General features: G+C 42.7%; 1 protein-coding gene across 2 annotated transcripts; it reads right to left on the minus strand.

The window, feature by feature from the left end:
• Positions 1 to 286: 286 nt before the first annotated feature.
• Positions 287 to 15,673, minus strand: LOC137326913 (uroplakin-1b-like). 2 transcript variants are annotated; one of them, XM_067992293.1, is made up of 8 exons: positions 15,574 to 15,673; positions 13,756 to 13,835; positions 10,910 to 11,110; positions 10,108 to 10,182; positions 8,450 to 8,572; positions 4,285 to 4,464; positions 2,353 to 2,436; positions 287 to 511 (listed from the first exon to the last, which is right to left on the minus strand). In XM_067992293.1, exons 2-8 carry the CDS (start codon positions 13,822 to 13,824, stop codon positions 461 to 463), a joined length of 783 nt encoding a protein of 260 aa, XP_067848394.1. In that variant the 5' UTR covers positions 13,825 to 13,835; positions 15,574 to 15,673; the 3' UTR covers positions 287 to 460. The 2 variants fall into 2 exon arrangements, with proteins under 2 accessions (XP_067848394.1, XP_067848395.1); XM_067992294.1 differs by having other exon boundaries at positions 15,560 to 15,633.
• Between the last annotated feature and the right edge of the window lie 5,599 nt (positions 15,674 to 21,272).

Here is a 21,272-nt window from a genome sequence, read left to right on the forward strand (position 1 = left end):
GATGACAGAGTTTGGGGGGGGGGGGGGTGGGGGGGAATAAAAATCTAATTCTCACCATCAGCCAATAGTTCATGGAGAAACTGGCTATTATAGCAACATCCAAAAACAGGAAAAGCAGCTAAAGATTAGTTACTGTATGATGCAACAATAATTATTGCTGGGTTGAAATTCATGACACCATAAGAGGACTGCAGTTTTCTGAACCATGGTACAATTTTACTGTATTTAACAAAACTTAAAGGCAGGAACTACAACTATTTGAAAGATCTTCTATCAGGCCAACAAATGCAGGTGTAAGACAATGAATTTAATGCAAAAAGAATAGATTACAACTCCCAATACTTCACAGGTTCAGTTTAAGGGTGCTGTCCTCAGTATTGTCATGTGAGGGGGGTTAGGGGTAAAGACAGTTGCAATCAGATTTACTTTCAAGTCCATATTTGAAGTCCAATGGCCTGCTTTAATTCTGCAGTATAGCATAGTAGTACATTGTTCCAGCAAGGACAAAGAACTGAAAAGAAGAAAAAAAAAGTCAGCCTGTGTAGAAAAGTGTATCCATGAGAAACCACACTACCAAAACCAACATTCCTCCAGTATTACTCCAAGCTGTTCTTCAGACATACAATTAAAACAGTATTGTGGTAATGACCAGATAATCTGTTTTTAATGACATTGAGGGATAACTCCTGCTTTTCTCAGAGTGCTGTGGGATATTTTACATCCACCCAAGAGATTAGACAGAGCCTCTAATGTCTCAACTAAAAGATGGCACCTCCAACAGTGCAGCACTCCCTTGGTACTCCACTAGAGCGTCAGCCTAGATTTTGTGCTCAAGACGCTGGAATCAGACATGAACACTCAACCTTGATTCAGAAGCAAAAGTGCTACCCACTGAGCCACAGGCAACATCTGTTCATTCTCTACCCTTCCCTGATCTTTCTTGGGAAATGTTGAACAGAAAAAGGTGGGAAATGAAAACAGTGGACTGTCAGCTGATTTTAGATACTGAATATATTCCATCTGCATCCTCAGCCCAAGCCACTGATTCATCTACTATTCCTTAAAAAGTGTATTTTTGTATGGGAAAAATGTTCATAAAGTCAAAGCAAAATGCAGATAATCAACTAAATTCAGTAGGGTTCTAGTTTTTGCATACTTCAAATATACTGAGCATATGTAGAGGCCATCATTTTCTGCAAATTGTGTACTTTGTAATTACATGCTGTAGCTTCTTCAGGTAGCAGCAGGAAGAGACAATTAAGACACATCCAAGAATAAGGTCATCTGGTGGCTCAAATTACATGTGCCATTGTACCAGCAAATGTGGCACAGAGCCATATAGTCCAGGTCTATGCTAAATTAACTGATCTCAGCTGGAGCAGCAGCACAGGCAATTGCTGGCACCAAATGGAGCAGTAGCCTAGCACAAATCATCCTTTTGAAGAGAATAAGTTTTTTTTTAAAAAGTTGAATCAAGTTAAATGTTGCTATCTGCAGCTTTTGGTTCAAAACCATTAACATCCTGGGGGTCACCATTGACCAGAAACTTAACTGGACCAGCCATATAAATACTGTGGCTATGAGAGCAGGTCAGAGGCTGGGTATTCTGGGGCGAGTGACTCACCTCCTGACTCCCCAAAGCATTTCCACCATCTACAAGGCACAAGTCAGGAGTGTGATGGAATACTCTCCACTTGCCTGGATGAGTGCAGCTCCAACAACACTCAAGAAGCTCAACACCATCCAGGACAAAGCAGCCTGCTTGATTGGCACCCCATCCACCACCCTAAACATTCACTCCCTTCACCACCGGCGCACTGTGGCTGCAGTGTGTACCATCCACAGGATGCACTGCAGCAACTCGCCAAGGCTTCTTCGACAGCACCTCCCAAACCCGCGACCTCTACCACCTAGAAGGACAACACCACCTGCACGTTCCCCTCCAAGTCACACACCATCCCGACTTGGAAATATATCGCCGTTCCTTCATTGTCGCTGGGTCAAAATCCTGGAACTCCCTTCCTAACAGCACTGTGGGAGAACCGTCACCACACAGACTGCAGCGGTTGAAGGCGGCGGCTCACCACCACCTTCGAGGGCAATTAGGGATGGGCAATAAATGCCGGCCTCGCCAGCGACGCCCACATCCCGTGAACGAATTTTTAAAAATCCAACATAGGGTTTACAAATCAAATATAATGAGTTGTAACTCAGATCTGATTGATGGAACAAGCAGCATTAGCTAGGACTATTCAGAAGATAACAGCTTTTATACACATGACAAGTTATTGAAAATACTTTGCTGGGATGGTGCATTAACTAGTAAAAGATGCACATAAAAAAGACACTTACAGTCCAACAAAGAATAGCAAATCCAAACCATGCTACACCCCAAGCATGTCTATTCAGCGGACCAGCAATAGATTCAAAGCATCCCTGCCAAAAATAATAAAGGACATGTCACAGAAAAAAAAATTGCAGTGAAACAAGACTTTAAAATTTATATTAGTATAATTTATTAAAATGTTTAAAGTTCCTCTTGGGTCAAGCACAGATATTTCCATCTTTGCATTAATTGATCACATTGAACAGGATGAGCACATGGTAGCATGTCATGTAGAGTTGGTACAGCACACCCAGACAGGATGCACCACCTGTCCAGTACAAGGGGAAAGACCTGCATTAGGGGTGGTTACAAATTAGGGTTTGCCATAACTACCTTCTCAGCTTCATTGGTGTCAGCTGCTCCTTCAAGCAATCTAAGGGATTTTTTTTTTAAAGTTAACTTGTAGAATATCATTACACAGGGATGTAACAGCAGTATCCCTGTGATCAGAACCAGTCATGTCTTTTGCATGTGTATTTCTTCACTCTCCAAAGGCAGACCAAAACTTAATATGAATTAGTAAGCACAGAACAGTTATGACTGGATTCAGTTATTTCCATCAATACATCTAGTCTGCACAGTGTAAAATGAACACTATGCCACCACATGTCAATGGGTCATTTTGTTCAATTTCAAGCTAACTTTCTAATTCTTCCATTCCTATATTTATTCCTTCTCACCACCCTTTGCTGCCTATGTGGGTCTTGGGTTTGCCCCTTTTCTATCCTCACAGGGAAGATGGGGCTTGGTTCCAGACCCTTCCCCAGTACAGAGGTTAGCCAGAAGAGCTGCTAATCAAATTTGCTGTCACCACCGCCCCCCCCACCCCCAACTTTGAAACCAGTTTCAGAATGTCCCTTCTTGTTGACTTACATCTTCCCTACCCCTTATGAATGTTTGCTGAAGCTTTCGCATCATGGGGAATTACTCCCTCAATGTTTCCAATCATCTTGGGACTGTTAAAGGGGCCAATAAGGTGGCACTGGTTTGCCCAGTGCTTCTCGTTTAAAATAACCATTCTACAAGTGCCTTCACCAAGAGGATGGCACCACTAATACAATTGGCCCAAACTAAAATTATACTGTAATCAAGTAGGATTTGATTTTGCCAATTATACAACTGGTGTCCAGACATTGAAGGCTTTAAGTGTCCATTGCATGATGCCACTCCAAGGTCACCGGAGTGCACAAAAAGTGTTGGAGGATCCCTCCCAATCAAGCATATCCTGGACCCATGGAGTGTTTTAGGTAGGCCCAAAAGCTGACCCACCAGGAGGCCCTCTGATCTACTTGCCCTCCTCATCCCATGCCCCAGGTGACCAAACAAACAAGGCAGAGCTCTGATCCTGGGTAAGTGCCAATGTCTGACTTTAGTACATTTTTGACAAGAGCCTGTAGCCTTCCTTTTTCAGCTCGTGCAAATCCACTGTTAAGTAACTTTTCCTCCCACCCTCCAAATCCTTTGTGGAAAAGGAAACGGTCAAAAGATCCTAAACTATGAGTGATCAACTCTAAATAGATCTCAGTATATACGGTTTGACTTCCATATGCAGGAATTCATTGTTACTTGTGCTTATGCACAAAGCAATTTATTTTAGATTCAGTGCACAAGCGACAGCTTTATTTCGAAGTTCAGAACTTTTTTTTTGCAAAAATGGAGCATTCATTTGTGAATACAGAATATGGTACTGAATTAATTTCCTTGCACCAAATTCCCATTCATCTTAAAATGGTGCAAAGAGAGGCCTTTCAACTGTTGCAGTTTTTGCCACTCCACATGTTACACTAGGAATGGGAAAATTTAAAGAACCTATACTGGGGCTTCTAACTCTCCATTTAATATTACCCCACCTTGCAACTGTTTTCCCCAGAAGTTGAATAATCCAATCTTTGTATTACCTGATCATAAACAAAGCCTCTAACACCAAGTTTGCAAGCATCTAAATTCAGGATCTTGCTAACTGAGTTGGTCACACAACACTCTCGAGGCCAGGGGAACTCAGAATCTGAATGGGTCAATCTGAATGCAGAGTTGTGCTGAATCCAGTCCTGAGGTCCATTTATACCACAGCATGTGTTCTGCAAAGTGAAGACAAAGTTACAAGATGTACATATTGTCTCGCTCATGCTTTGACTGTCAAAAGCAGAATCTGTTCTATAGCTGTTGATTTAGGTGCCAAGTAAATTCCCTTCCCCACCCCAAAACAATTCCTACATTAAAATGTCTTGTCTCCTAGATCTCTGCAACTCAAAAATCTAAACAGCTAGTAAATTGAAATATTCCATAGTACTATAGGCGATTTTACAGTTAAAAAGGAAGCTACAACACAACAGGTTTCTTGAAAACTGAGCAAAAATCAATTTTAAAAAAGTGCTGGAAATCACAGCAAATCTGCCATCTTGTCTTTTCAAATGATAAGATTTGATGGTTTGTCAGAACCCAGCAGCTAGAAATAAGCAGGCCGAAAAGGTGGAAATAGAGGGAACGAAAGGTTGGAGTTGAACTAACAAGCTGCAATGTCACATAGAACACAGATGATCCACAAAGGGAATTGCTCATCTTCAATTTTCCCAACCAGAGTTAACATTTCAGGTGTAGGCCAATCTTTCCAAATACTGACATGTATATCCAGCAGTTTTCATTTGTATTTGATTTTCAGTGTAATTTTTCCACCTAGTGGACTAATAATTCAGAGTCATGAGTTTAAATCCAGCCATAGCAGCTGGGGAGAATTTAAATTCAATTAATTAAATAAAATCTGGAATAAAAAACTAGCATCAGTAATGGTGGCCATGAAACTACCAGATTGTCAGTTAGGGAAGGAACCCTGCCGCCTTTACCCGGTCTGGCCTATAAGTGACTCCAGACCCACAGAAATGTGGTTGATTTTTAATTGTCCTCCGAAATGGCCTGGCAAGCCACTCAGTTGTACAATCTCGTTACAAAAAGTCATAAGAATAAAACCGAATGCACCACCCAGCATCGGCCCACTAAGCACCGGACACGACAAAAGGCAAACCAAGCCCAGTCGAACCTGCAAAGTCCTCCTCACTAACATCTGGGGACTTGTGCCAAAATTGGGAGAGCTGTCCCACAGACTAGTCAACCAACAACCTGACATAGCCATACTCACAGAATCATACCTTTCAGCCAATGTCCCAGACTCTTCCATCACCATCCCTGGCTATGTCCTGTCCCACCAGCAGGACAGACCCACCAGAGGTGGTTTATACAGAGAGATACAAATCAGAAGGAGTGGCCCAAGACATTGATTCTAGACTCAATGAAATCTCATGGCATCAGGTCAAATATGGGCAAGGAATCCTCCTGCTGATTACCACCTACCGTCCTCCCTCAGCTGATGAATCAATCGTCATCCATGTTGAGCACCACTTGAGGAAGCACTGAGGGTAGCAAGGGCACAGAATGTACTCTGGGTGGGGGACTTCAATGTCCATCACTAAGAGTGGCTCGGTAGCACCACTACTGATCGAGCTGGCTGAGTCCTAAAGGACATAGCTGCCAGACTGGGCCTGCGATAGGTGGTGAACAAACCAATTTGAGGGAGAAACCTACTTGACCTCGTCCACACCAATCTACCTGTCGCAGATGCATCTGTCCAGGACAGTATTGGTAGGAGTGACCACCGCACAGTCCTTGTTGAGACGAAGTCCTGTCTTCTCACTGAGGACACCGTCCAATGGGTTTGTGGCACTACCAATGTGCTATATGGGAGATTCAGAACAGATCTAGCAGCTCAAAACTATCCCTGAGGCACTGTGGGCCAGCAACAGATTTGTATTCCAGCACAATCTGTATCCTCATGGCCCAGCATATTCCTTACTCTACCATTACCAACAAGCCAGGGATCAACCCTGGTTCTATGAGGAATGTAGAAGAGCATGCCAGGAGCAGCACTAGGCATACACAAAAATGAGGTGCCAACCTGGTGAAGCTACAACACAGCATACTAAACAGCAGAAGCAACATGCTATATACAGAGCTAAGCGATTCCACAATCAATGGATCAGATCAAAGCTCTGCAGTCCTGCCACATCTAGTCGTGAATGGTGGTGGACAATTAAACAACTAACAGGAAGAGAAGGCTCTGGAAAAATCCCCATCCTCAAAGATGGATGAGTCCAGCATGTGAGTGCAAAAGACGAGGCTGAAGCATTTGCAACCATCTTCAGCCAGAAGTGGCGATTAGATGATCCACTCTGCCTCCTCCCGATATCCCAACCATCACAGAAGCCAGTCTTCAGTCAATTCGATTCACTCCACGTGATATCAAGAAACGGCTGAGTGCACTGGATACAGCAGAGGCTATGGGCCCCGACAACATCCCGGCTGTAGTGCTGAAGACTTGTGCTCCACAACTAGCCGCACCTCTAGCCAAGCTGTTCCAGTACAGCTACAACATTGGCATCTACCCAAAAATGTGGAAAATTGCCCAGGTATGTCCTGTCCACAAAAAGCAGGACAAATCCAATCCAGCCAATTACCACCCCATTAGTCTACTCTCAATCATCAGCAAAGTGATGAAGGTGTCGTTGACAGTGCTATCAAGCAGCATTTACTCACCAATGCTCAGTTTGGGTTCCACTCAACTCCAGACCTCGTTGCAGCCTTGGTCCAAACATGGACAAAAGAGCTGAATTCCAGAGATGAGGGCAGAGTAACTGCCCTTGAAATCAAGGCAGCATTTGACAGAGTGTGGCACCAAGGAGCCCTAGTAAAATTGGAGTCAATGGGAATCGGGGGAAAACGCTCCAGTGGCTGGAGTCATACCTAGCGCAAAGGAAGATGGTAGTGGTTGTTGGAGGCCAATCATCTCAGACCCAGGACATTGCTGCAAGAGCTCCTCAGGGCAGTGCCCTAGACCCAACCATCTTCAGCTGCTTCATCAATGACCTTCCCTCAATCATAAGGAGAGAAATGGGGATGTTCACTGATGATTGCACAGTGTTCAGTTCCATTCGCAACCCCTCAGATAACGAAGCAGTCCGTGCCCGCATGCAGCAAGACCTGGACAACATCCAGGCTTGGGTTCATAAGTGACAAATAACATTCATGCCAGAAAAGTGCCAGGCAGTGACCATCTCCAACAAGAGAGAATCTGACCACCTCCCCTTGATATTCAATGGTGTTACCATTGCCGAATCCCCACCATCAACATTCTGGGGTTCATCATTGACCAGAAACTTAACTGGACCAGCCATATAAATATTGTGGCTACAAGAGCAGGTCAGAGGCTGGGCATTCTGCGGCAAGTGACTCACTTCCTGACTCTCCAGAGCCTTTCCACCATCTACAAGGCACAAGTCAGGAGTGATAGAATACTCTCCACTGGCCTGGATTAATGCAGCTCCAACAACACAAGAAGCTCGACACCATCCAGGACAAAGCAGCCCACTTGATTGGCACCCCATCCACCACCCGTGCACCGTGGCTGCAGTGTGTACCATCCACAGGATGCACTGCAGCAACTCACCAAGGCTTCTTAGACAGCACCTCCCAAACCTGCGACCTCTACCACCTAGAAGGACAAGGGCAGCAGGCACATGGGAACACCACCACCTGCACATTCCCCTCCAAGTCATACACCATCCCGACTTGGAAATATATCGCCGTTCCTTCATCGTCGCTGGGTCAAAATTGTGGAACTCCCTACCCAACAGCACTGTGGGAGAACCTTCACCTCACAGACTGCAGCAGTTCAAGGTGGCGGCTCACCACCACCTTCTCAATTAGGGCAATTAGGGATAGACAATAAATGCTGGCCTTGCCGGCGACGCCCACATCCCATGAACGAATTTTTAAAACTAGCTGCCTAGGCTCTTAGCAGCCAGAGATAATGACTCACTTCCTGGTGTTGGTTACGGTATCAAGGTTTATTCCTGTGACCTTCATTCAAACCCCGCAACCTGCAAAAATTACTATAGTTTTCTCATCTTTATTAGAATGAAATTATCCCAAGATTCTACTCATTCCACCTAAATATTACTTACTAGCCTACCATCAATATACATGTATTTTTTTTCTCCCTCCTGTCTTACTTACATCGAGCATGATACGATTCCAAGCATTGGTGAGGCCGTTATAGTTTCTGAACTGATCTTCATCCTGCCAGTTTCGGTTTGTATACAACTGGAGCATTTGCTTGAGGAAGAAGTTTGGAACAAGCTGCAAAGAACATTTTTTTTTGGAAAGATGTTGAAAAATCAAATTTGCACAAACTGTTTTAATCTACTGAAAAATCCAACAGAATGGACTTCCAACCCAAAAAAAGGACCACAATTTCTGGCAAAGAAATCTAAAAACAGGACTGAAGAGACAGGTTTAACATTTCAGGGGGATGCCCAGAAACAGAATTCAGTTCTGCTTTAGGATTTTTCGACTAATATTAACTTGAATTTTCTCAGATGCTGATGGACCTGTTGTGTATATCAACCATCTGCAATTTCTTTATATTCTGGCTAAAGGGAAACAGGAGAGTTTGTTTAAGCTGGGTTTTAGGATTGAAGTCTAAACTGATCTTTCAACAATAAAGCTTTGTGCAATGTATTGTTTTCTTTTTAAAAAAACATGACAAACTTGTCTAAAAACAGTAGACTTTGGAAGAATTGACACTAAAAATTGTTGCTACATGCTTATTTTGTATCAAGGTAACTCACTGAACTGGATTCAAATCCTTCCTATCTTGAAAACATTTCACTTATGAAAACATTGAAGGCTGATTATGTTTTACAAATGAGCACATTAACCTTTTAGAATGAACAGCAAATAGGCTTTCATTATTGAATGATTATGCTAGAGTCCCAAGCACTACTGAGATTGTGTTGGAACTAGAGATTCAGACTGGATGTGTATGGAATCTATAACCTGTAACAAGACCAGAGCCAGAATTATTGAATTTCATAGTCACAGGAACAGAAGATACAAGTCAAACAGCATCCACTTCAAGTGCGTCCCTTCAAACACAGAATTCTCAAAAGGTTGTCTGCCAAAACATTGCCAGATGCTGACAAGAGCTGAATTTTCAGTTTTTAATTTCAGGTTTCCATTTTTCTTTCTGATCTGCATTAGTCAATTTGACAGTAGTCAAGCCTTCTAGACACCAGCAAATCAAAGGGAAATACTTCAATTTTATAATAGGCTATAGCACTTCTGCAAGTTTGTAATTCACCTGGTTACTCAGGTCTGCAAAATTGTACTCAAGATAGAGGGTTCAGTATCCCAAGTAGAACTTCCTGCATCTTGGGCAGCCAGTAGAAACATTGGCGTACTCCCAGCTTGTTACTGCATGGCAAGTTGCAGAGTAAAGCTTCCTTAAACCCAACATTTGCCATTATCCTACAGCACCAGTGCTACTTTTCTCATTGCCATCTAGTTATCTTTATGGCTTCCAAGATCACCAAATTGATTAAACGTTTGCCAAATTAAAACTGTGTCTGGATTTATCATCTTGATCCACTCAATATCCACCTCAGTTAGGACTTTTTCATTCCATTAGTAAAAAGAGTTGGATTTGAATCTTGGCCCCAAGAAACGAAGTGCACTAGCTTACTGCACCAATGCCTCATACTGGAGGAAAATTACAAGCAAAGTCATATGTAAGCCACATTATTGGTAAAGACTAGTCAGCTGCAAATTGTGATCTTTATATTCAGCCATGAAATTAATGGGACAGGTCCCAGTGAACACGAAAGACTACTTACAAAATCCCTGTGTGTCGCAGCTGTGATGCAGGAGGCAACTTCAAAGATGTAGACAATTAGCATCAAAATAATGTACTGAAAAAGAACAAATACCATTAATGACAGTGGTTGTAGAAAGATTACTGGTTAATAAGCATCTTAAACTGGAAGGACAAAAACAATCTGTCTGCAGATTTCTTGTTCAACACTAATGCTACTCTGATTAGCAAGAAAACATTATACTAGCAAGATTAATTAGCAGCTTCTCATTCCTTCAAGAAAAGGGGCACACTGTTACATTCAAACACAAACCCTTGGACTTGCATTCCATTAACTAATTGGGTGTGTACCACAACAACCGTTCTTCCAATTAAATCTATTACTCCGCAGAAAGAGAATTTAATACATCAAAATAGTCATGTTTCCTTTATTTTGAAAAAAAAACTATGAAATACCCTAACATGTAGTTAATGTTTCAATTGGAACAGTCTAGTAAATATGGACAATTCACTGTACTGTTCATTAAACAGTGTTATTTCCAAAAAGGCTGCTGTTTAGTAACATTCAACACAGTAAAACCAACAACCAAACGTTAAAAAAAAATCCAATTCCAGGTTTAAGGGAACCATCCTGGGTCGGGTTTCAGGGTGGAATCAACGCTTATGATAGCACATTAAAAAAGTAAGGCCGCAACCATTAAAGAAATGGTATTATGTTATTCCTGGTCTTTTATTGGGGCAGACAAATTTATTATTGAAAACATTAAAGCAAATAATAGAATCTGTTCATAAATCACAACTCATTAGACAGAATTCAAACTTACTGCTAAAAGAATTTTCTTAGCAGACTTCATGATTCCAAATATACCAACTATGCTCAGAACAAACAGGCAGAAGCCAACAAAGAGCCCAATCCAAGCTGCAGCAAAAATATCATCATTGTCAGCGGCTGAAAGTAGAGGCCAGAGGCCATGCTGATCCGAAACATGGAAGATGCATTCAGCAGTCAATGCAATGCCACACAGCTGCAAACAGAAATAAAGTATTTAGACAATTTTTAAAATAATTTTTGTCTTTTGAGATGCATCGCTCCATACAAATAGGGACATTTTAGGACTGAGGCACTTATTAAACAGACTGAAATTGTCTTCTGGCTTGCAGCTCAAAAGATCAGCTATACATGGTGAAGAAATTGCAATTAACTGGGGAACCAACAATCATACTTTAAGATAGGTCTACTCAAATTCCATAAATCAAGCACATTATCCATTTCTTCATGAAGACATGTTTATAAAGACATTTATCATTCTTTTCCTTCACCATCACCCCCACCAAAATGACATTAATCTCCAACGGGTGACGTTTAAAAAGGCATGGGCTACCTTTCCCTCATCCAAGTGCCCATTCGGCAAGTGCAAACCTAGACAAGGTTATCTGGCCATGAGGAAGATATCACTGCTATACCTGATCGCACCCACATAATTTCCAGCAACATTTTTGGATACTGATCAGGAACAAAAAGCCAGTGACTTTGCCACCCTCCCTCTCAGAGTCCAGGACTTTGACCATTTATGGCAGCCATACTGTCTTTGATCGCTAGCTCAGCATACATTACTGTTTGAACGTGGGGTCCTCCTGGTCTATAAACAAGAATTCAACATAGCCATGCCTTTACTAATCTGAAAGGGCAGGTTGAGAGTGTTAGTAACAATCCTTGCTCGTATTAATGCTGATAACCAATTCCAAGGTAGTATCCCTACACCCTTCACTAGAAGTTTGTCTATACTATTTAAAATTTCTTACACAAAACAGAATGTTTTAATAGTATTTAAAGCCACAAGAGTCTTAACAGGTCTAAAAGACCAATCTTTCAGCTACTTTAGAGTATTAACAGTTACAGAACCAAAAGCAGGTAGATGAAGGTACAGGTCAGCCATGATCTAACTGAATGGCAGAACAGGCTCAAGGGGCTGAAAGGCCTCTCGCTTTACTCCACTCCAGATTATAAAAACCTTATGTGTTCACAACCACATTTAACATCTACAAACGTAATTGGGAAATGTTGGAACCACCCAAGGACACACCTGCAGTTTCACATTAAACGAATAATAGAGAACAGCGTCAACCTCATTTATAGGTCAACTCACTGTCACAGACAAAATGCTAAGTCATTATATTTCCTGAATAAATAGGAATTAGATATTGGAGGTCTTTGATCAGATCGTCCACTGAATCAAATTACAAAGATTGCATGGTCTTCTACCTAGTTTACAGGTTAGATGGCTTACTTCCACTGTCTAGTTAAGCATTTTCTTCAAAGCAGATTGACACCTACAATGCTAAAGGGTTAGCTGGGAGAAAAATTCAAATCCATGTCTTGAGTAGTAGTTGGATTTAGAATTTGGGGGGGGGGGGGGGGGGGGAAGGATACTTATACAGAAATGCCCCTTTGAAACAGACACCTACCAAGTCAGTGGTATCAATAATGTCCCAAAGAACAAAAAAGTGTTAATAGAACTCAACTGGGAAGAAATGTGGACAGAAGTCAGTATCAGGCATTTAAAGCATAATGGGTTTGATATAGTAAAGGTTTATTAGGGTTGGTTCTGGAGAATTGTGAAATTCAATGTTAAGTGAAATAACTCCCTTTCAAACAAAGTGGAAGAAACAAAAAGGTTACAAGGGAGCTAGTGCAAACCATCCTGGCCAAGTGTGCAGCTTTTTAGAAACAGCCTACATCAACAGGATGGTCTGCTGTAGGAGAAAGGTCAGACTTATTGCACACTTGAAATAAAAAAAGGGTAAATTTACAAGTCAGCTCATTGAGGATCAATAGACTGGGATAATACAAGGGAGATAGTCCAGTATACCGTACTACTTTGAAGTATGTAATATAACTCATTGGGCATAACATCTGCATGCTTGATTCCAGAGGTCAGTACTACTGGAACCTTTGATACTCAGATAGAATATACTAAAGTTTTGTTTGGTGTAGACAGCTAAAAAAGACAAATATAGCAACAGATTCATCACATGTCAAATCACCACTAATGAACTGGAAATCATGTTTAAGAGTCTACAAACATCAAAAATGTGTACTCTACATGTCAGCTGTGGCTCAGCTGGTAGCACACTCGCCTCAGAGTTAAAAAGTCATGGGTTCAAGTCCTACTCCAGAGACTTGAGCACAAAATCTAGGCTGACACTCCAGTGCAGTACTGAGGGAGTGCTGCATTGTTGAAGGTGCCATCTTCAGATGACACGTTAAGCAGAGACTCAACCTGCCCTCTCCGGTGGATGTAAAAGATCCCACAGCACTATTTTCAAAGAAGAGCAGGGGAGTTATCCCTGGTGTCTTGCCCAATATTTATCCCTGAACCAAAAAAAAAAATCTAGTCACCATCACATTGCTGTTTATGGGAGCTTGCCATGCACAAATTGGCTGCCACGTCTTCTATTACAACAGTGACTACACTTCAAAAATACTTCGTTGGCTGTAAAGCACTATATAAATGCAAGTCTTTATTAAAACTTTGTAGGAACATGTATTTTTCTACATCAGGCTATCAAAACCTAGCTTCCGGTGCCACTCCCCTAAAACAAACTCAGAATTGGAACACAACAGCATGAACACATAATTCCAGTGACAAAATCAGTTTAGTGAACTTACCATGATGACTACATTTCCAAAAATGAGCAGTCCTTGGAAAACCCTCACTCCAGAACTTCCTTTAGCCATTTTCAGATCACCTAAAATGGCAAGCAGAAAAAAACCTCAATTTTAAATCTTGCACATTAACACCATCAATCTGTTGCTGCAATCTTAAGAAATTGTGTACTGAATTATAGTTTTAGAATGTAGCCTATAAGCAGAGATGATCTTCTATTCTGGAAAATATAGCCCAAGTTTATTTAAGCTTTAAAATAGTAGAGAAAGGCCAATATATTTATTAGTGCCTTATAGCAGCCATTTTTTAAAAAATCCTCAAAATGCACAAGTCTAGCAAATCTAGACTAATTCTTTGTATTCATGTACCGCAAAGATGAGTTTACACAGCATTCATATCCATGATTTTACAAGTGCACACAAACTAGCAAGTGCATTGCCATCCAGAATATAACCAGGGACCAGAGCCCAGGTTTAATCCTCTGTTGAATTAACTGATCATAACAGCAACTGGCACACTTGAGACTGGGCAGTTAAAATGCAGTCGTCAAGATTCTAGCTCTTAATTACTGTCCATTGCCATTTCAGGAAAGTGGGTGCCTGGGGATCTCAGGTAAGATGATCAAACTTGACCATCATGCCCAAAATGGTCAGATGGTCTGCTGATACACTGTCTGAAAAGTAATCACTTGGGCATGGTACCAGAGGTCTACCAGCAGGCAAGAACTGTATCCCAGCATGACCCAATACCTTTTATGAAAACAGAGTGGGGGGATTTAAATTTGTAATCAAGAAATCTCAGCTTGACCAGCAGACAACGACCCAAATAAATAAAGCCATTTCACATTTATGGCATCTTGTAAAAGGCAACATTGAAAGATATTTAGAGTTTACATTTCACTCCAATCTAAACATCAAGAGGTAATGCAATGGCATTGGTGAAAGAGCACAATCAGAACCCATCCCCCATCTTCCCCTCCCCCAAATCAAAAATGACTGTAGGCAAGCCCATTAGCTTAAGGCACCATGCAGTCTGCTACCGGAAAGATGCAGTGACTGCTGAAGGGTGGGAACAGCAGGTTTGACAACATTCTTGAGACAAACTCCAACATTCCAAGTCATCAACTTGGAAAGGATTAAGTAACCCACTTCGTTAATAAAATCATTTATTCTATTTCTGTATTACACCAAAGGAAAAAAAAAAGACAAGTTTGATCTAAACCAAAGCAAGTTCTCAGCCAAATTAAGTGTTACTAAACTGACTTGGTTGAATCACGTGAATAGGTGGATGACAGCCATAAGGAGAAAAAAGTGCGCTACACCCATTGGGTGTCATTTATTTCGCCGATCACATATTGCTGTGAAACAGAACGAGTTTAGATTTCTAGGTTGTTTGTGTTTAAGGAGAGAGGCGCAGAACAAAAAACACATTGAAATACAAAACAAAAAAAACTTTTTTTTTTCCGCAAAGGGATGGGATGGTAAAAGCGAAGAAAGATCAGCCCAACAGGTTTTAATAAAACGCTGTGAGGTGAACTAAGAAGTTCATATTAAAGGAGTTTTTAACAACTTCCTGCCCTTACCTCCGAGTTACAGCAACGGCAAAAAAAAAACCTAACACCGACTGGCGTCCCGAGCATTTCTTAAAGCAAAACTGCTCACGATTTATATAGAACGAAACAGAGAGCCTCGAATTAAATAGTAGATCAAAGGGAGAGACAAAGTAACCAGTGCAAAACTGCCTAAAAGCGTAGTGAACGCTCCTTAATTAGCTACAATGCTCGTGTAAAGCCTGTCCATCTCTCACCCAGTCCCCAATACCTGGCTGCACTGTGCCGGTCTCTCCTCCTCCTCACTCCGCTCCACACTTGCTATATTGCGGGAGGAGTCGCAAAGGCAACTTTTAAAGGACCGTGACGTCGCTCCGGGAGCTGAGTGATTGGGAACCGGGAACGAGCTTGCGCAGTATGCCAACCCCACCCATGTCGCACCTGTGCAATGTTCTGCTTTCCGAGCGCTTTGGTATCTTTAAGGAGGAAGATGGGGGAGGGAAATGAATCAGGTATTGTTCTTTTTAAATATGAATCTACCGAAAGGCAGTCAAACAGATAGATCTTACCCCAACCCATTCCTCTTTATTTTGAGGAAGTGACACCCCTACTGTATAATGTGATGCACCAGACTGCCAGAAAGTCTTTCCTGAAGTTCCAATGAAATGTTGCAATACAAGATTAAGGTATGTAGTAGTATGACACAGCATTGACGAAGGCCATTCGTCCTATTGTGCCTGTGCCTGTGCCTGCTCTTTGGTGGTACTATCCAATTAGTCCCACGCCCCTGTTCTTTCCCCATAGCCCTTTAAATTTTTTCCCTTCAAGTATTTATCCAATTCCCTTTTGAAAGTTATAACAGGACACTTAGGAAATATCAGTGGGATTATACAAAGTCAACATGGATTTATGAAAGGGAAATCATGTTTGACAAACCTACTGGAGTTTTTTGAGAGTGTAACTGGTAGAATAGATAAGGGAGAATCAGTGGATGTGGTTTATTTGGATTTTCAGAAGGCCTTTGATAAAGTCCCACATAAGAGGTTAGTGTGCAAAATTAAAGCACATGGGATTGGTGGTAATATACTGGCTGGTTTGAAAATTGGTTAACAGACAGGAAACAGAGAGTAGGAATAAATGGGTCTTTTTTGGGGTGGCAGACAGTGACTAGTGGGGTACCACAGGGATCAGTGCTTGGGCCTTAGCTATTCACAATATATATCAACGATTGGGATGAGGGAACCAAATGTAATATTTCCAAGTTTGCTGACAACACAAAACTAGGTGGGATCGTGAGTTGTGAGGAGGATGCAAAGTGGCTTCAAAGCGATTTAGACTAGTTGAGTGAGTGGGCAAATACATGGCAGATGCAGTATAATGTGGATAAATGTGAAGTTATCCACTTCGGAAGGAAAAACAGAAAGGCAGAGTATTATTTAAATGATGATAGATTGGAAAATGTTGATGTACAAAGGGATCTGGGTGTCCTTGTACACTAGTCACTGAAAGCAAACATGCAGGTGCAGCAAGCAGTTGGGAAGGCAAATGGTATGTTGGCCTTCATTGCAAGAGGATTTGAGTACAGGAGCAAAGATGTCTTACTGCAGTTATACAGGGCCTTGGTGAGACCACATCTAGAGTATTGTGTGCAGTTTTGGTCTCCTTACCCAACAAAGGATATACATGCCATAGAGGGACTGCAGCAAAGGTTCACCAGACTGATTCCTGGGATGGCAGGATTGTCGTATGAGGAGAGATTGGGTCGACTCGGCCTGTATTCACTCGAGTTTAGAAGCACAAAATGTAACCTCATGGCCCGGCATAGTCCTCACTCTACCATTACCAACAAGCCAGGGGATCAACCCTGGTTCAATGAGGAGTGTAGAAGAGCATGCCAGGAGCAGCACCAGGCGTACCTAAAAATGAGGTGCCAACCTGGCAAAGCTACAACTCAGGACTACATGCATGCTAAACAGCGGAAGCAACATGCCATAGGCAGAGCTAAGCGATTCCAAACCAACGGATCAGATCAAAGCTCTGCAGTCCTGCCACATCCAGTCGTGAATGGTGGTGGACAGTTAAACAACCAACGGGAGGAGGAGGCTCTGCAAACATCCCCATCCGCAATGATGGATGAGTCCAGCACGTGAGTACAAAAGACAAGGCTGAAGCGTTTGCAACCATCTTCAGCCAGAAGTGCCGAGTGGATCATCCATCTCGGCCTCCTCCCGATATCCCCACCATCACAGAAGCCAGTCTTCAGCCAATTTGATTCACTCCATGTGATATCAAGAAACAGCTGAGTGCACTGGATACAGCAAAGGCTATGGGCCCCGACAACATCCAGGCTGTAGTGCTGAAGATTTGTGCTCCAGAACTAGCTGCGCCTCTAGCCAAGCTGTTCCAGTACAGCTACAACAATGGCATCTACCCGACAATGTGGAAAATTGCCGAGGTATGTCCTGTCCACAAAAAGCAGGACAAATCCAATCTGGCCAATTACCGCCCCATCAGTCTACTCTCAATCATCAGCAAAGTGATGGAAGGTGTCATCGACAGTGCTATCAAGCAGCACTTACTCACCAATAACCTGCTCACTGATGCTCAGTTTGGGTTCCGCCAGGACCACTCGGCTCCAAACCTCATTACAGCCTTGGTCCAAACATGGACAAAACAGCTGAATTCCAGAGGTGAAGTGAGAGTGACTGCCCTTGACATCAAGGCAGCATTTGACCGCGTGTGCCACCAAGGAGCCCTAGTAAAATTGAAGTCAATGGGAATCATGGGGAAAACTCTCCAGTGGCTGGAGTCATACCTAGCACAAAGGAAGATGGTAGTGGTTGTTGGAGGCCAATCATCTCAGCCCCAGGACATTGCTGTAGGAGTTCCTCAGGGCAGTCTCCTAGGCCCCACCATCTTCAACTGCTTCATCCATGACCTTCCCTCCATCATAAGGTCAGAAATGGGGATGTTCGCTGATGATTGCACAGTGTTCAGTTCCATTCCCTCAAATAATGAAGCAGTCCGAGCCCGCATGCAGCAAGACCTGGACAACATCCGGGCTTGGGCTGTTAAGTGGCAAGTAACATTCACGCCAGACAAGTGCCAGGCAATGACCATCACCAACAAGAGAGAGTCTAACCTCCTCCCCTTGACATTCAACAGCATTACCATCGCCGAATCCCCCACCATCAACATCCTGGGGGTCACCATTGACCAGAAACCAGCCATGTAAATACTGTGGCTACAAGAGCAGGTCAGAGGCTGGGTATTCTGCGGCGAGTGACTCACCTCCTGACTCCCCAAAGCCTTTCCACCATCTACAAGGCACAAGTCAGGAGTGTGATGGAATACTCTCCACTTGCCTGGATGAGTGCAGCTCCAACAACACTCAAGAAGCACAACACCATCCAGGACAAAGCAGCCCGCTTGATTGGTACCCCATCCACCACCCTAAACATTCACTCCCTTCACCACCGGCACACAGTGGCTGCAGTGTGTACCATCCACAGGATGCACTGCAGGAACTCGCCAAGGCTTCTTCGACAGCACCTCCCAAACCCACGACCTCTACCACCTAGAAGGACAAGAGCAGCAGGTACATGGGAACACCACCACCTGCATGTTCCCCTCCAAGTCACACACCATCCGGACTTGGAAATATATCACCGTTCCTTAATCGTCGCTGGGTCAAAATCCTGGAACTCCCTACCTAACAGCACTGTGGGAGAACTTTCACCACACGAACTGCAGCGGTTCAAGGCGGCGGCTCACCACCACCTTCTCAAGGGCAATTAGGGATGGTCAATAAATGCCGGCCTCGCCAGCGACGCCCACATCCCATGAATGAATTTTAAAAAAGAGTTTAGAAGAATGAGGAGATCTCATTGAAACATAAAATTCTGACAGGGCTAGACAGACTGGATGCAGGGAGGATGTTTCCCCTGGCTGTGGGTCCAGAATGAGGGGTCACAGTCTCAGGATACGGAGTAAGACATTTAGGACTGAGATGAGGAGAAATTTCTTCACTCAGAGGGTGGTGAACCTGTGGAATTCTCTACTACAGAAGGCTTTGCAGGCCAAGTCACTGATTATATTTAAGAAGGAGCGGGATACATTTCTAGACACAAAAGGCATCAAGGGGTATGGGGAGAGAGCGGGAGTATAGTATTGAGATAGAGGATCAGCCATGATCATATTGAATGGCGGAGCAGGCTCGAAGGGCCGAATGGCCTACTCCTGCTCCTATTTTCTATGTTTCTATTATTGAATCTGCTTCCACCATCCTTTAAAGTAGTGCATTCCAGATTATAACAACTCACTGTGTTAAAAAAAATGCTTTCTCATGTTGCCTCTGGTTCTTTTGCCAATCACCTTAAATCTGTGTCCTCTGGTTACTGACCCTTCTGCTATTGCAAACAGTTTCTCATTTACTCTATCAAAACCTTTAATAATTTTGTACACCTCTATCAAATCTCCCCTTAACCTTCTCTGCTCTAAGGAGAACAATCCCAGCTTCTCCAGTCTCTCCATATGACTGAAGTCCCTCATCCCTGGTACCATTCTAGTAAATCTCTTCTGCACCCTCTCTAAGGCTTTGACACCCTTCCTAAAATGTAGTGCCCAGAATAGAACACAATACTTCAGCTGAGGTGTTTTATAAAGGTTTAGCATAACTTCCCTGCTTTTGTACACTATGCCTCTATTTATAAAGCCCAGGATCTCGTATGCTTTTTAACAGCCTTCTCAACTTGTCCTGCCATCTTCAAAGATTTGTGTACATACGCCCAACGTCTCTCAGTTCCTGAACCCCCTTTAAAATTGTAGCATTTAGTTTATATTGCCTGTCCTCATTCTTCCTACCAAAATATATCACTTCACACTTCTGCATTAAATTACATTTGCCATGTGTCTGCCCATTTTGTCAGTCTGTCTATAACCTCCTGAAGTCTGTTACTATCTTCTACATTGTTTACCACATTTCCAAGTTTCGTGTCATCTGCAAACTTTGAAAATTTTATCATGTATACCCAAATCCAGGTCATTAATACATATCAATATATATTAATGATGGGCATAAAGTAAAATTTGGAGGGAGATAAGGAAAGAGAAGAAGCAGCAGGCACTAGTGAAGGAAGGGATATCATGCTGGGAAAATGTACTGGATGATATGTCCCGTGGATCCATGCTGGGGCCCCTCCTGTTTCTAAGCTACCTAAACAATCGAGATTCAGAAACATAATGCAAGTTGGTCAGATTCACAGATACTAAACTGGGAGGGTAGTCAAGTCAGATGAAGCAGTCCACGAACTACAGAAGGGCCTTTGTAAAATTTGCAATTCCCTCCAAATTTTAGCAGATTCAATACAGAAAAGTGCAAAGTAATCCACATTGGGAAAAAAATTAAGAACATAAGAAATAGGAGCAGGAGTGAGCCATACGGCCCCTTGAATTTGCTCTGCCATTCAATCAGATCATAGCTGATCTTCGACCTCAACTCCACTTGCCTGCCCGATCCCCATACCACTTGATTCCCCTAGAGTCCAGAAATCTGACTGTCTCAGCCTTGAATATTTTCAACGACTCAGCATCCACAACCCTCTGGGGTAGAGAATTCCAAAGATTCACAACCCTCTGAGTGAAGAAATTCCTCCTCATCTCAGTCTAAAATGGCCGACCCCTTATCCTGAGACTATACCCCCTAGTTCTAGACTCTCCAGCCATGGGAAACAACCTCTCAGCATCAACCCTGTCAAGCCCCCTCATAATCTTTTATATTTCAATTAGATCACCTCTCATTCTTCTAAACTCCAGAGAGTATAGGCCCATTCTACTCAACCTCTCTTCATGGAACAACCCTCTCATCCCAGGAATTAATCTAGTGAACCTTTGCTGCAAATATATCCAAGGCAAATATATCCTTCCTTAGATAAGGAGACCAAAACTGTACTCAGTACTCCAGGTGAGGTC

The sequence above is a fragment of the Heptranchias perlo genome, chromosome 11 (genome assembly GCF_035084215.1).
Source record: "Heptranchias perlo isolate sHepPer1 chromosome 11, sHepPer1.hap1, whole genome shotgun sequence".
NCBI lineage: Eukaryota > Metazoa > Chordata > Chondrichthyes > Hexanchiformes > Hexanchidae > Heptranchias > Heptranchias perlo.